This window comes from Amphiura filiformis, chromosome 13 (genome assembly GCF_039555335.1).
Source record: "Amphiura filiformis chromosome 13, Afil_fr2py, whole genome shotgun sequence".
In the NCBI taxonomy this organism is placed as follows: Eukaryota; Metazoa; Echinodermata; class Ophiuroidea; order Amphilepidida; family Amphiuridae; genus Amphiura; species Amphiura filiformis.
In genome coordinates this window covers 54833744-54847054 of record NC_092640.1, presented here as the reverse complement: position 1 = coordinate 54847054, position 13311 = coordinate 54833744, and the positions used below count along the sequence as shown (strand labels likewise).

At 33.7% G+C, this 13311-nt stretch overlaps 2 protein-coding genes across 2 annotated transcripts; both read left to right on the top strand.

Moving 5' to 3' along the window:
* Positions 1 to 3514: 3514 nt before the first annotated feature.
* On the top strand, positions 3515 to 7184 carry LOC140167769 (uncharacterized). The gene is made up of 3 exons (XM_072191060.1): positions 3515 to 4414; positions 6215 to 7091; positions 7172 to 7184. Exons 1-3 carry the CDS (start codon positions 3736 to 3738, stop codon positions 7182 to 7184), a joined length of 1569 nt encoding a protein of 522 aa, XP_072047161.1. The 5' UTR covers positions 3515 to 3735.
* LOC140168534 (uncharacterized) lies at positions 7092 to 11646 on the top strand. The gene has a single exon (XM_072191933.1). It carries the CDS (start codon positions 7192 to 7194, stop codon positions 9118 to 9120), a length of 1929 nt encoding a protein of 642 aa, XP_072048034.1. The 5' UTR covers positions 7092 to 7191; the 3' UTR covers positions 9121 to 11646.
* The last annotated feature ends 1665 nt before the right edge of the window (positions 11647 to 13311 follow it).

The window sequence follows — 13311 nt, the reverse complement described above, 5'->3', positions numbered from 1 at the left end:
TTTGATGGTTCAACAGGTTGCTTTCAAATTGACAAAATAGCCCAAACGGGTGGAAAATCAACTACTGACCTGTTGCTATTCTGTTTAGGACCTATTTTTCAGGAATCGAACCCACAACCTCGGGTTTACAATTATTTTGAATGTGATGTGTCAGACTCAACCATTATCAATTAAACCTGATGTACCAATCATTTTGATACAGCTTGTATGTTCTGAAGATAGCAGTCTTGAAAGCTATCTTCTGAAGATATCAGTCACTCTTAAAATCTGTCTCTGGAAGATAGATTTAGGGCCTAGGGCTTTTATATCTTCAGTAGATAGCTTTGAAAACTGCTATCTTCAGGAGGTTGTTTCTTAGGATTCTGTATCTTCAGTAGATAGCTTTCAAGAATTTGCTATCTTCAGTATATAGCTTTGAAGACTGCTATCTGCTGGAGGTTATTCTGCTATCTTCAGTAGATAGCTTTTAAGACTATGCTATCTTCAGTATATAGCTTTGAAGACATTCCTATATTTATTAGATTGCTTCATATGACTTTCCTATCCTAGATAGCTTTGAAGACTGCTATCTGCAGGAGGTTGTTTCTTAGGATTCTGCTATCTTCAGTAGATAGCTTTCAAGACTATGCTATCTTCAGTATATAGCTTTGAAGACATTGCTATCTTTATTAGATTGCTTCATATAACTTTACTATCTTCAGTAGATAGCTTTAAAGACTGCTATCTTCAGGAGGTTATTCCTAAGGATTCTGCTATCTTCAGTAGAGAGCTTTTAAGACTGTGCTATCTTCAGTATATAGCTTTGAAGACGTTGCCATCTTTATTAGATTGCTTCATATAACTTTATTATCTTCAGTAGTAAGACTGCTATCTTCAGGAGGTTGTTTCTTAGGATTCTGCTATCTTCAGTAGATAGCTTTCAAGACTCTGCTATCTTCAGTATATAGCTTTGAAGATGTTGCTTTCTTTGCAAGATTGCTCCATATGACTTTCCTATCTTCAGTAGATAGCTTTGAAGACTGCTATCTTCAGGAGGTTGTTTCTTAGGATTCTGCTATCTTCAGTAGATAGCTTTCAAGACTCTGCTATCTTCAGTATATAGCTTTGAAGACGTTGCTTTCTTTATAAGATTGCTCCATATGACTTTCCTATCTTCAGTAGATAGCTTTGAAGACTGCTATCTTCAGGATGTTATTCCTAAGGATTCTGCTATCTTCAGCAGATAGCTTTCAGGACTATATATAGCTTTAAAGACGTTGCTATCTTTATAAGATTGCTCCATATAACTTTTCTATCTTCAGTAGATAGCTTTGAAGACTGCTATCTTTAGGAGGTTGTTCCTAAGGATTCTGCTATCTTCAGTAGATAGCTTTCAGGACTATGCTATCTTTAGTATATAGCTTTGAAGACGTTGCTATCTTTATTAGATTGCTTCATATAACTTTACTATCTTCAGTAGATAGCTTTGAAGACTGCTATCTTCAGAAGGTTGTTCCTAAGGATTCTGCTGTCTTCAGTAGATAGCTTTCAGGACTACGCTATCTTCAGTATAATTATAGCTTTGAAGACTGCTATCTTCAGGAGGTCGTTTCTAATCATTCTGCTATCTTCAGTAAACTTTCAAGACTATGCTATCTTCAGTATATAGCTTTGAAGACATTGCTACTTTTATTAGATTGCTTCATATGACTTTGCTATCTTCAGTAGATAGCTTTAAAGAAGACTGTTATCTGCATATTGTTTTAGTACTACTATTTTTAAATATATATAGCACTAAAACTTTCTTTTGAATGTTAGAATTTTAAGCAAGCAGAGCTCTCACTAAAATATTTTTACATCTGCGCATGCTAGAACACTTTCTTACATGTATACTATATAGTATGCAAAAGCTAATTGGTAAATAAGCAGTTGTTTATCAATATTGGTAAATTCTGTTTTTATTCTAGTGATTCGTTACTTTGGCCCTACACCTACAACATGTCATGCACCTGTACTGTACAGTACTACTACTAGAATGAAATACAATTACATAGAAAATTCAATTCAATTCCCTTAAGGGGGTACTACACCCATTGCATTTTTTTTTGTTGCGTTTTTTTGCATTTTTTGAAAAAATAAGAAAAAAATTTGGACAAAATGGTATGCAAAATGAAGGGGCAAATCTTCTTGATCTATTGGTGGCATCGGTACCCAGCAAACACAAAAACATTTTCGACATCATTCGCAAAAGGTTATAAAAGGTTGTCAGAAAAGCGTTTAAATGTCGGGTTATATAAAGGGTATATTAAGAGTATAAAACGTTTTCATAACCTTAAAAACATTTTTGATAATCTACTGCTCAGCAAACAAAATGTTTCACAGAAAAGCGTTTAAATGTCGGGTTATATAAAGGGTATAAAAACGTTTTAATAACATTCCAAAAACATTCTTGAAAACTTGATACAAAACATTCTAAACAGAATGTTATTTTGGGGTTTAAAAAATATTTTGCGAAAAATGTTTGCCCAAAATATTTTCAATAACGTTTAAAAAACGTTTTCATGACCTTTATATAACCCGACATTTAAATGTTATTAAAAGGTTTTGAAAAAAACATTTTAAGAACATTTCTGTGTTTGCTGGGTTCAAACATTTTAACATAATGTTATTTAAAGGAGGATTTCGTGATCCTAGCATCCTCTTTTTATGACATTTTTCAGTAGATATCCACGAAAAAAGCTTATTTCCAAACTTTCAGTTGATTCCGATTTTGCTTTGCGAGTTATGCATGATTATGTGTATTACACTGCTCCATAGACAATGTGTTGTAATTTCGTTCTGGTGCACCAGAACGAAATTCAAATTTGGCGATATTTTTGATAAACGAATTAATCTGCAAGAAATATTTGGTACATAAACATTATGTAGCCAGAGGTATCCAGTGGTGTAAAAATCTCAACTTTTTTGGGAAAATTGGGGGATGAGGCTGTGGATCACGAAATGCCCCTTTAAGTATTGACACAATATTTGGCAAAAATGTTTGCAAAAATAGCTTACAATAACATTTTTGAAAACATTTAAAAATATTGTTGTAGTGTGTTTCCATACAAAACGTTTTAAAAGCGTTATCATGACCTTTATATAACCCGACATTTTAATGTTATTAAAACGTTTTTACCTAAACCAAAAGCCAAAATATAACTTATTTAAAACGTTTTTAAAACGTTTTTGTGTTTACTGGTATCAAGGTAGCTTACATACTTTTCAAGGTAGAAGCCACAAAGAGGTACACCTCTTTTTGGCTTCTACCTTGAAAAGTATGTAAGCTACATTGATACCGATGCCACCAACAGAACGAGAAGATTTGCCCCTTCATTTCACATCTTTACAGGATAAATCACTTTTTAATATAGGATTATCTAAGTGATAAAATAGTAAGTAAATTCTGTTTTATTCTAGAAATGTATCACTTTGCCCTACATGTACACCTGATCTGCAACATTTCATGCATGTGTGCATTTGTGAAATCGTGCATATCCCTTTTACCAACAAAGGGTCCATTATTGTGATCTACAGAATGCTCTAGAAGGAAATGAAATCATTAGAAGCTAATTTTAGCAACGTGTAAATACCCATTTGTACACTTAATCTACATACAGTGGGCTGCTTTGCTTAGTCCAGTCTGACTCTTCCCAAGACATCGTGTTGAATTTGCTATACTTTGACACTATTAAATGAACTAGAAAGTATTCATTAATGGCCAAAATGACTATCGCAGGCTTTGCTTGCAAGACAGTACTATACATAAACCTGCTGTTCATCTTCACAATAATTTGCCTACATGGCAGATACCAGGCCATAGCATACGAGGATGTAGAGACTTGGAATTCCACAAGCTGCGAGACCTATTACACCAACTTGTCCCAAGTGTTTAACATATCCGGACAGAATCACAGTTGCCTGAGAGTTGTGTCACCTCCTGGAATGGGAATACGCATGGATCTGCTTAGGGTAGTAGACGCGGATTGGTCTATATATGACTATTTCTATATCCAGTATGACAGGAGTGAATGTGAAGAACAACAAGTTGTTGCTTTTTCGGGCGTGGCAAAACCATGTAGCTATGAATTTAACACAAATCTGCTGGAAATTCATCTCAGCACATCGATCACTGTACAATTTATGAACTTTAACAAGGATGAAAGCCAACTGCCTCCAGTTTGTGACTTCTCTGATATCGTTGGTCTAAATCAAGATCATCAATCTTGTACAAATCTGAAATTCTATGATGAGATTCAAGCAATCACTCATGATGTCATAACGTATCGGGAACTGGTAGCACCACACCCATATCTGGCCCCAGCCGTGGAATTTCAAACTTTAGATCCTTTTTTTGATGCAAGTGAATTGCCACCACTGCAGTTACCTGTTGCAAGTAAGTTTAATTTTAACAGTACAAGTACATGGTTTTGAGAATAATCTTGTATGTAGTTTAAAAATAGAACTTCTAAACCACTGCACTCAACATAATATACTGATGTACATTCCACGTGAAGTGGTAAATGAATGAATAGCATCACTCAACATACGTAATTGATTATGAAAAATATTCTTGATTTTGACATCATAAGCGCGTATTTTTTCTCATAACGCCAGTAAAATTTAACGCCCTAGAGAAGTTTCGTTTATATGGTGTGAACAAAAACGTAGTTAATTGGGTTACAGGTCAATAGTCCAAAGGTCTTTATTCTGAAAACCCAATAACTTAATTATAAACACTAACCCTAACCTAATCCATAATCCTAACACAACCATACCTTTAATCATAACACTTACCCTAACCCTAACATAACCCTACCCCTAATCCTAATGCTAACCATATCACATAACCTTCCCCTCCCCAACCTAAAATGCCCTAAACCTTAACTTTAACCGTTTTTAGACTGATGATACTTCAGACTAATGGAATGTTCCTGTGAATTGTGTTAACCACACCGGAAGTGTATAATACTATCCAAGGGGGGGGGGATGTTATACATGTTTTTGCTTGTCATATCACAGAAAACAGAAAATGAATGACCACACAATTGTGGAGAAACCTGCCAGATACAACTCCTATTGGTCAGTTGGTTTTGTCTGAACAACAACCATGGCAATAACTCGACTAGGAATTGATAATTTCTCCACATGGGGACAAAGCAGTTTTCATTTATGCCCAGGTTTTGAAAACTTTATTTTATGCACCTGGTGCATGCCACACAATGGCTCATTGCGTAAAACAAGTTGCAGTTTATGAACTAGTTGCACTCTGGTCCAGTCAACTCTCACAAAGCATGCAGAATGTAATTTACAATTATTGTATAACATTTGAACGGAAAAAAAAACCCTTTATTTTTTGGTGGACCGCATAGCGGTACCACCCTATATTAGTATATGTTACTAGCCTACTTACTAGCTTACATACTAGCTTACTAACTGACTAACCATTTGGTCTTTTAAATAGGCATATCTCGAAATGCCACGAAGTTATAACCCTCCGGGTGGTGTCAAATGGAAGAGAAAAAAAAAAAAAATACAATTAAAAAAATACTGGGGCTCGCCTAATACTTTTAAAGTTGCGTCCATTTTACTCCCCCCTCGCATGGCAAAAGATGCAACTGAGCGTCAATTCAGTGCAGCTGTGTGGGCAACAGGTTAGGACACGTATGTGGCAACTTGCTATGATCAGTACATGATCAGTATAGGTGAAATAAAGTTTCTATAGGCCCTTACAGGATTTTACAATTTGTGCAATGGGGATGCATTATAGTAACCCTTTAAATGAAGAAAGAAAGAGAGAGTATAGTCATATAAATAAATCAAACATAAATAATTGAATTAATTAATTAATCAATTTTATTAATGTCATCCGAGGTCCAAGGTCATCAGACAGAGGTCAACCGAGGTCAAAGGTCATATGGGGGTCAATGGGACAGGCTTAGCTCGATCCACCAGTTTGCTGTGCAATAACCGCTCTTGTTTCTTACATAAATAGACATTGTGGCTGAACGCAACGATGTTGGACCTGTTGTGTCAAACAAATATATATATGCTACAAAATTACTGATATAATTTTGTTATTTTCTAAAAAAACCTGTCTGAGTTATTATAAAGAGTCTTAGGGGGGAACTTAAAACTTGTGAAACCTTTATGATAGGAGAGACACTTTTATGTTTTTTCTCTTGTCTATTCTCAGATGTTACATGTGTTGGTAAACTCCCACAGTGTCCATTGGGGTGTTCGTGTTCTCTCACTTATCAGCAGTTTGACATCAACTGTTCTGCTATTTCTACCAAACCAAGCACAACAAGTATCCTGTTACTGTACAATAAGCTAAAAGACCCTACCAGATCTATATGTAGCACAACTGCACTTGATATCTCCAGCAGACGACTCCAAACCATCCAGATCGGATCGTTCTCAAATCTTACAGATATCACCTACTTGCTTGCCTCTTACAGTGATCTAGAAACACTTCAAAATGAAGCATTCAAAGGTTTGGACCAGCTCCAAGTACTGGATCTCTCAAATAACAGGTTTTCGTATATAACTAAAGGTATATTCTTTGGTCTTGTACAGTTAAGTCAATTGTTTTTAAATGAGAATGACTTGAGAGCAGTAACGCCTGACATGTTTTTTGGATTAAGTAATTTGGAAGTGCTCTATCTCACAGATAATATTATAACTACAGTGAAATCTGATGCATTTTTCTTTCTAAAACAGCTTAAGATAGTATCCCTACGAATGAACCTGATCACCAATTTGTATTTTCAATTTTTTAGTGAAAGCCTTTGTATTCTAGATGTATCCCATAATAATGTACACCATCTCAATGTCAACATGTCACAGTATTTTCCAAACCTAACTCATTTATATCTACAAGGTAATTCCATTGCAAACATTGAACAAATCACATTGGAACTGATTCCCAATTTGTTTGTTTTGTATCTCCATGACAATGTCATCAAATCACTACCTAGTACATTATCAAACTTCCAAAGATTACAACGGTTATTGCTTCATTTGAACATGATCTATGATCTTGATGGGAACTTATTTGATAAATTAAAAAAGTTATCTATTCTTTTGCTGAATTCTAATAAGATAACAACATTGCCATCAAACATATTTGATAATCTCACCAGTCTGACAGAATTATACCTTGATAACAACATGATATCTGAACTTGATGTGAAATTATTTGATAAGTTACAAAATCTATCTATTCTTTGGTTGCAGTCTAATAAGATAACAATATTACCGTCAGACATATTTGATAATCTCACCAGTCTGTCAGAACTCTACCTTTATAACAACATGATATCTGAACTTGATGTAAAATTATTAAATAATTTACACAATTTATCGATTCTTTGGATGCAGTCTAATAAGATAACATCATTGCCATCAGGTCTGTTTGATAATCTTTCCAATTTGATAACACTGGACCTGTATGAAAATAATATTTCTGAGCTTGATCAGAATATATTTCAAAATTTACATCACTTGCAGGTTCTTTGGTTACATAATAATACAATAAACAGACTTCCATTTGAAATATTTCATAATTTAACCAACTTGAGAGTACTTACTCTCTATGGCAATATGATATCAGATCTTGATGGCAACTTGTTCTGTGGGTTAAAAAACTTGATATATCTTTCGCTACATACAAACAAACTTTCAATCTTACCATCAAACATATTTGATAATCTCACCAGTCTGAAAGAACTATACCTTTATAACAACACAATATCGGAACTTGATGTGAAATTATTTGGTAAGTTGCAACATTTATCTAAGCTTTCACTGCATACTAATAAGATAAAAACATTGCCATCAAACATGTTTGATAATCTCACCAGTCTGATAGAATTATACCTTTATAACAACATGATATCTGAACTTGACGTGAAATTATTTGACAAGTTAATAAATTTATCTATTCTGTCACTGCATTCTAATAAGATAACAACATTGCCATCAAACATATTTGATCATCTCACTAGCCTGATAGAACTAGACCTTCATGACAACATGATATCTGAACTTGATGTGAAATTATTTGATAAGTTACACAATATATCTTTTCTCTGGTTGCATTCTAATAAGATAACAACATTGCCATTAAAAATATTTGATAAATTCACCATTATGACAGAACTAGTCCTTTATCACAACATGATATCTGAACTTGATGTGAAATTATTTGACAAGTTACAAAATTTATCTATTCTTTCACTGCATACTAATAAACTGTTATCCTTATCGTCACACATGTTTGATAATCTCACCAGTCTGACAGAACTATACCTTTATAACAACATGATATCTGAACTTGACGTGAAATTATTTGACAAGTTAACAAATTTATCTATTCTTTCACTGCAGTCTAATAAGATAACGACATTACCATCAGGCCTATTTGATAATCTCACCAGTCTGACAGAACTATACCTTTATAACAATATGATATCTGAACTTGATGTGAAATTATTTGAAATGTTATCAAATTTATCTATTCTTTCACTGCTTTCTAATAAGATAACAACATTGCCATCAAACATATTTGATAATCTCACCAGTCTGACAGAACTAAACCTTTATAACAATATGATATCTGAACTTGATGTGAAATTATTTGATAAGTTAACAAATTTGTCTATTCTTTCACTGCATTCTAATAAGATAACAACATTGCCATTAAACCTATTTGAAAAGCTCACCAGTCTGACGTACCTTTCACTGAATGCTAATAAGATAACAATATTACCGTCAGGCCTGTTTGATAATCTTGTCAATTTGAACCAACTCTTTCTGTATGACAACAATATTTCGGAGCTTGATCAGAATATATTTCAAAATTTACATCAATTACAGGCGCTTCAATTACAAAATTATACTACACACAGACATGCGCTAACAACATTGCCACCACACATTTTTGATAACCTCATCAATTTGAAAGAACTAATCTTAGACGACAACATGATATCAGAACTTGACAAAGATATGTTTAATGAGTTGACACAATTACAGATTCTTGTGTTGGACAACAATTTGTTAACTGATATCCGCAACTTAATGAATTTGGCAACTTAATTGTACTGAATTTGAAACAAAATAGAATAATCTCATTAAAAAATACAGCATTTCAAAATCTAACAGCATTAACACTCCTGGATTTGAGGAACAACAGCATTTCAGAAATAGGACAAAACACCTTTCTTGGTCTTGAAAATGAATCTATTATTGCAGTTGATTCACCAGAATTATGCTGTTTTGCAAATGACCAAGATCAATGTATATCCACTAAATCAAAATCACCTTACTTGACTTGTAAACAACTTTTAACTAACAACTGGGTTAGAAGTTCCATGTGGATACTTGGCATCTTTGCTTTAGCATTTAATGGTTTTGTTGTTGTTTATGGGTGCATTGAAATACGATATGGTAATAAGTATAAAGATAAGCTGTATAATATATATGAAAAAGATATAAACATGTTATTATATAAAGAAAAACTGCCACAGATAATATACATTACAAACCTAGCTTTAGCAGATTTCATCATGGGTATCTATATGATCATAATTGCTATTGCTGACCTACAATTTGGCCATCAATTCCCATTAAAAGCTAACATTTGGCGTAACAGCTTAACATGTAAACTGGCGGGCTTTCTAGCTGTATTCTCAGGTGAAGCTTCACTTTTCATTCTGGTTTTGATAAGTATTGAGAGGCTGTCAGCTTTTATTTGGCCATGGAAACATCATCTACAAAGACTTTATCCTAGCAGTACAAAAAGCAGATTAAACATTATTGGAGTAATAGTAGCATGGATTTTCGCAATTATTCTTAGTTCTATTCCAATAGCAATAAGCAATGGAAATCAGTATTTCTATGATGTATCTGAAGTATGCATTGGTCTTCCATTGGCAAGAGATTTGTCATATCAACTCATTTACCATAATGTAACAGTTGCCTTGAAGCCATATAGAGATGATGTAGTGTTATCATATGCCACAAATGGATTAACACACAGTTCAACAGGACCACCTTATTCAACTGGGCTGTTTTTAGGACTGAACTTCATGTGTTGTGTTATTCTTTTCTTATGTTATGCATCCATCTTTGTAAAAGTAATTTGTGTAGGACATAGACGTGCATTGCAGATGAGTGTCTCCAGGTTGAACATTGAGCTTTGGATGACCTTAAAAATGGGAATTATTGTATTAACTGACCTCCTATGCTGGATGCCTATTATTTGTTTAGGCATCTTAATTCAAATGGATAAAATGAAAATTTCTCCAGAAGTTTTTCCATGGATTGTAGCATTTGTATTGCCAATTAACTCTGCAATCAATCCACTCCTGTATGGAATATGGGCAATATCATCTAGGCGAAGGGAATATAAAAGAAGAGCTTATAAACAGAGAGAATGGGATGAAACTCTGCTGTGAAATAGTTTAATTCAATCCCAGGACCACTGACAAGGGTGGGGTGGGGTGGGGAGAAAGGTTTAGTGGAGTATAGATAAATATTGACAGTTGACCCTATGCAATAAACAACCGGAACAGTATAATTCAAATGGCAGCCATGTTTGAGGACATTTCTAAGATGACAGACGGACATGTCTCTAAATTCGATTCTCCATCCATTCATACCTATCACCTGTTTATTGTATTATCATGCAAATTTTCCCGTGGTACCTTACAGAGGGCAGAATTGTATTTAAATGAGGATGACTCATGAGTGATGTCGTATTGCATACCCTCTATTTATCAATTAACATTTTAATGTACATTTTATTTAACATTTTATATTTACAACATTAAAATGTTGTAAATATAAAGCAAATGCATGAATTCAAACATCAGGATTTTAATAATGATGAACAAATTGGCAATGTATGGAAAAATGTGTATAAAGTATGCTTATGTCATGAAACAACAATTGAAAAGTTGCAATTAAACACCATCGCTAATTAACGACTGTAAGTAGGCCTATGCCAGTAAGATTGCTTTAAAATTCTACTGATTTGGCTAAAATGACCAGAGGTTTACTCACATGCTAGACGTTTATTCACTATAATGCTATAAGCCAACAAATTGTACTGTCAGAATATTGTTAAAACTGGTAAATACCTGATGATATTTGTGTGTAATATTTCTAAGTCTACAATGTATATAATAAAGTGGCTACAATGAAGAACAATGAAAACCCAATGTCACCTGTTTGTGAAGTGTTGAATTTGGTCTCTGTGTTGAAAATATAGTACAAATGATAATATTTTTAATGAGGCAATGTTTGTGCTGCCAAATAATGTAGTCAAATAAATTTCCGTAACAATCGTGCAAATCATGTTAAATTTGCGTATTTGGCAGAGATACAGTAAAGTAGGTACTGGGGATAAGCATCCTGCACAAGAACAACTAAACCCAATGGGGAACGATTGTTCGCTACGAGAGGAAACTGAATATATTTAATAAGAAAGAATGATCAGTTTACCAACCCAAAGTGTTACAAGTAAACATGACAATAAATGAATATAAATCCCGACCGGCACACAACCCAACTTGAAAAAAAAGCAAGGGAATGTGCCGGCATCGGTGATGATCTCCTTCACTTGTGTACTTGCGTAATATTTGTTTGTGTGTATTGTATACCTCGACTGCTTACATTAGACCCAGTTTTAACCACCGTTTATCAGTTGGAGCTGGTAGCCTAATGGATAAGGCGTGCATCTAGAGATCGGTAGGTTGTGGGTTCGATTTCCATGCCGGCACATGGATTTCAACTGGAATACCCCAATCAGACAGGAAAAACAAACCCAACACAACAAAAGCACTGTGCTACAAAAACATGGTATGTATATTTACATAAATATTTTATTCACTAAAATAATAGAATATGGACATTTATAAGAGAGCTTGCGATTTCCAAACGTACGTTTCAAACACCTGTGCATCTATTCAAAATCCTGTCACATGAGAACAACACTGAATAGATGCACATGCGTTTGAAACGTAGGTTTGGATATCGCAAGTTCTCTGCTATCATGCAAAGAGCTGGAGGGATGAGGTATTACCCTTATCTTACAAGTCTTTAGATTATTATTTCAAAAAAAATCTTTTGAAACTTGAAACAAGTTATTATTAAAGCTTTTCAATTATAATTTTTTTTATATTATACAAATTAAGTTCAAAATATAATACTTAAACAATAATTAAGCTTCTTATTGTATGTCTTTAGATTACTTGTTCGTTTAGCCTATGATTAGAATTCATAAGCTCATGAAGTTGTCAAACCTATTTGGCAAAACGCAAATGCGACGTGCAGTTACTTATGTTTAACAGGGACCTCTGCAAGTGAAACAGTAATTAACATATATTAATAGTAATTAACTATGACTACAAAATATGTGTTTCAACAAACAAATATATAAATTGTGCTAAAAAAAATGGGTGTAGCCATATAGGGTAAACATACCTTTATATAAATTGTAGCATATTATACATTGTTACAATGCAAAGATAATACACTGCGCACAAAAAGTATCCATACACTTGAAACAAAAGCAACATCTTTTAAGGTCTTTTAAGGTGTCTTTAAAAAGACACTAAACCTATAATATCAAATAAAGTAGTCAATAGATGGAAAATTTTGTTCCGCGTATTTTGACACTGCATTCTACACAATGCAACTTTATTTATTCCCTGACGTTATATATCAATTTGAATGGAAACGGAGAGAATTAAAAAAGTGACACATTTGGGATATTTCTTCCATCAGGGTGTTTCCCTTCGGCTTTTGTAGCGGGCTCATCATATTGTGACAGATCAACACACACTCACTGTGCTCACAATAAGCATGTTTCAAGAGAAAAGTCAGTTCATTTTTGGCATTTTTGAAATGGTCTCCTTTTTCTTTCAAATTGGTATAAGTTGGGGGAAATTAATTTGCATCGTGCTGAATGAGGCATCAATATACACAAAACAAAATTTTCTATCTATTGATTACTTTGTTTGGCAATTTAGGTTCAGTGTTATTAAGCTATTGCTTTTGTTTTAAGTGTACTGATACTTTTTTGTGTGCAGTGTATTATATGCAATGATATAATTAATCTTACAAAGAATGTCTTTGGATTAATAAATCATAAAATATATAATTTTGTTTTAATTATTCATTCATCACTTTGAACACACAGTTCAAATACTGAAATAAGACCTGAGCGCAAGAAGACCGTAAATCCACTTGGCCCCTCAACATGTATACACTTAAGTTGCGTCT

Excerpts from the sequence above, each read along its gene's own strand:
- LOC140167769 (XM_072191060.1), top strand. The coding sequence starts at position 3,736 with ATGGCCAAAATGACTATCGCAGGCTTTGCTTGCAAGACAGTACTATAC. Across the intron at positions 4,415-6,214 it reads ACTGCAGTTACCTGTTGCAA|ATGTTACATGTGTTGGTAAA; the intron begins GTAAGTTTAATT and ends GTCTATTCTCAG.
- LOC140168534 (XM_072191933.1), top strand. The coding sequence starts at position 7,192 with ATGATATCTGAACTTGATGTGAAATTATTTGATAAGTTACAAAATCTA.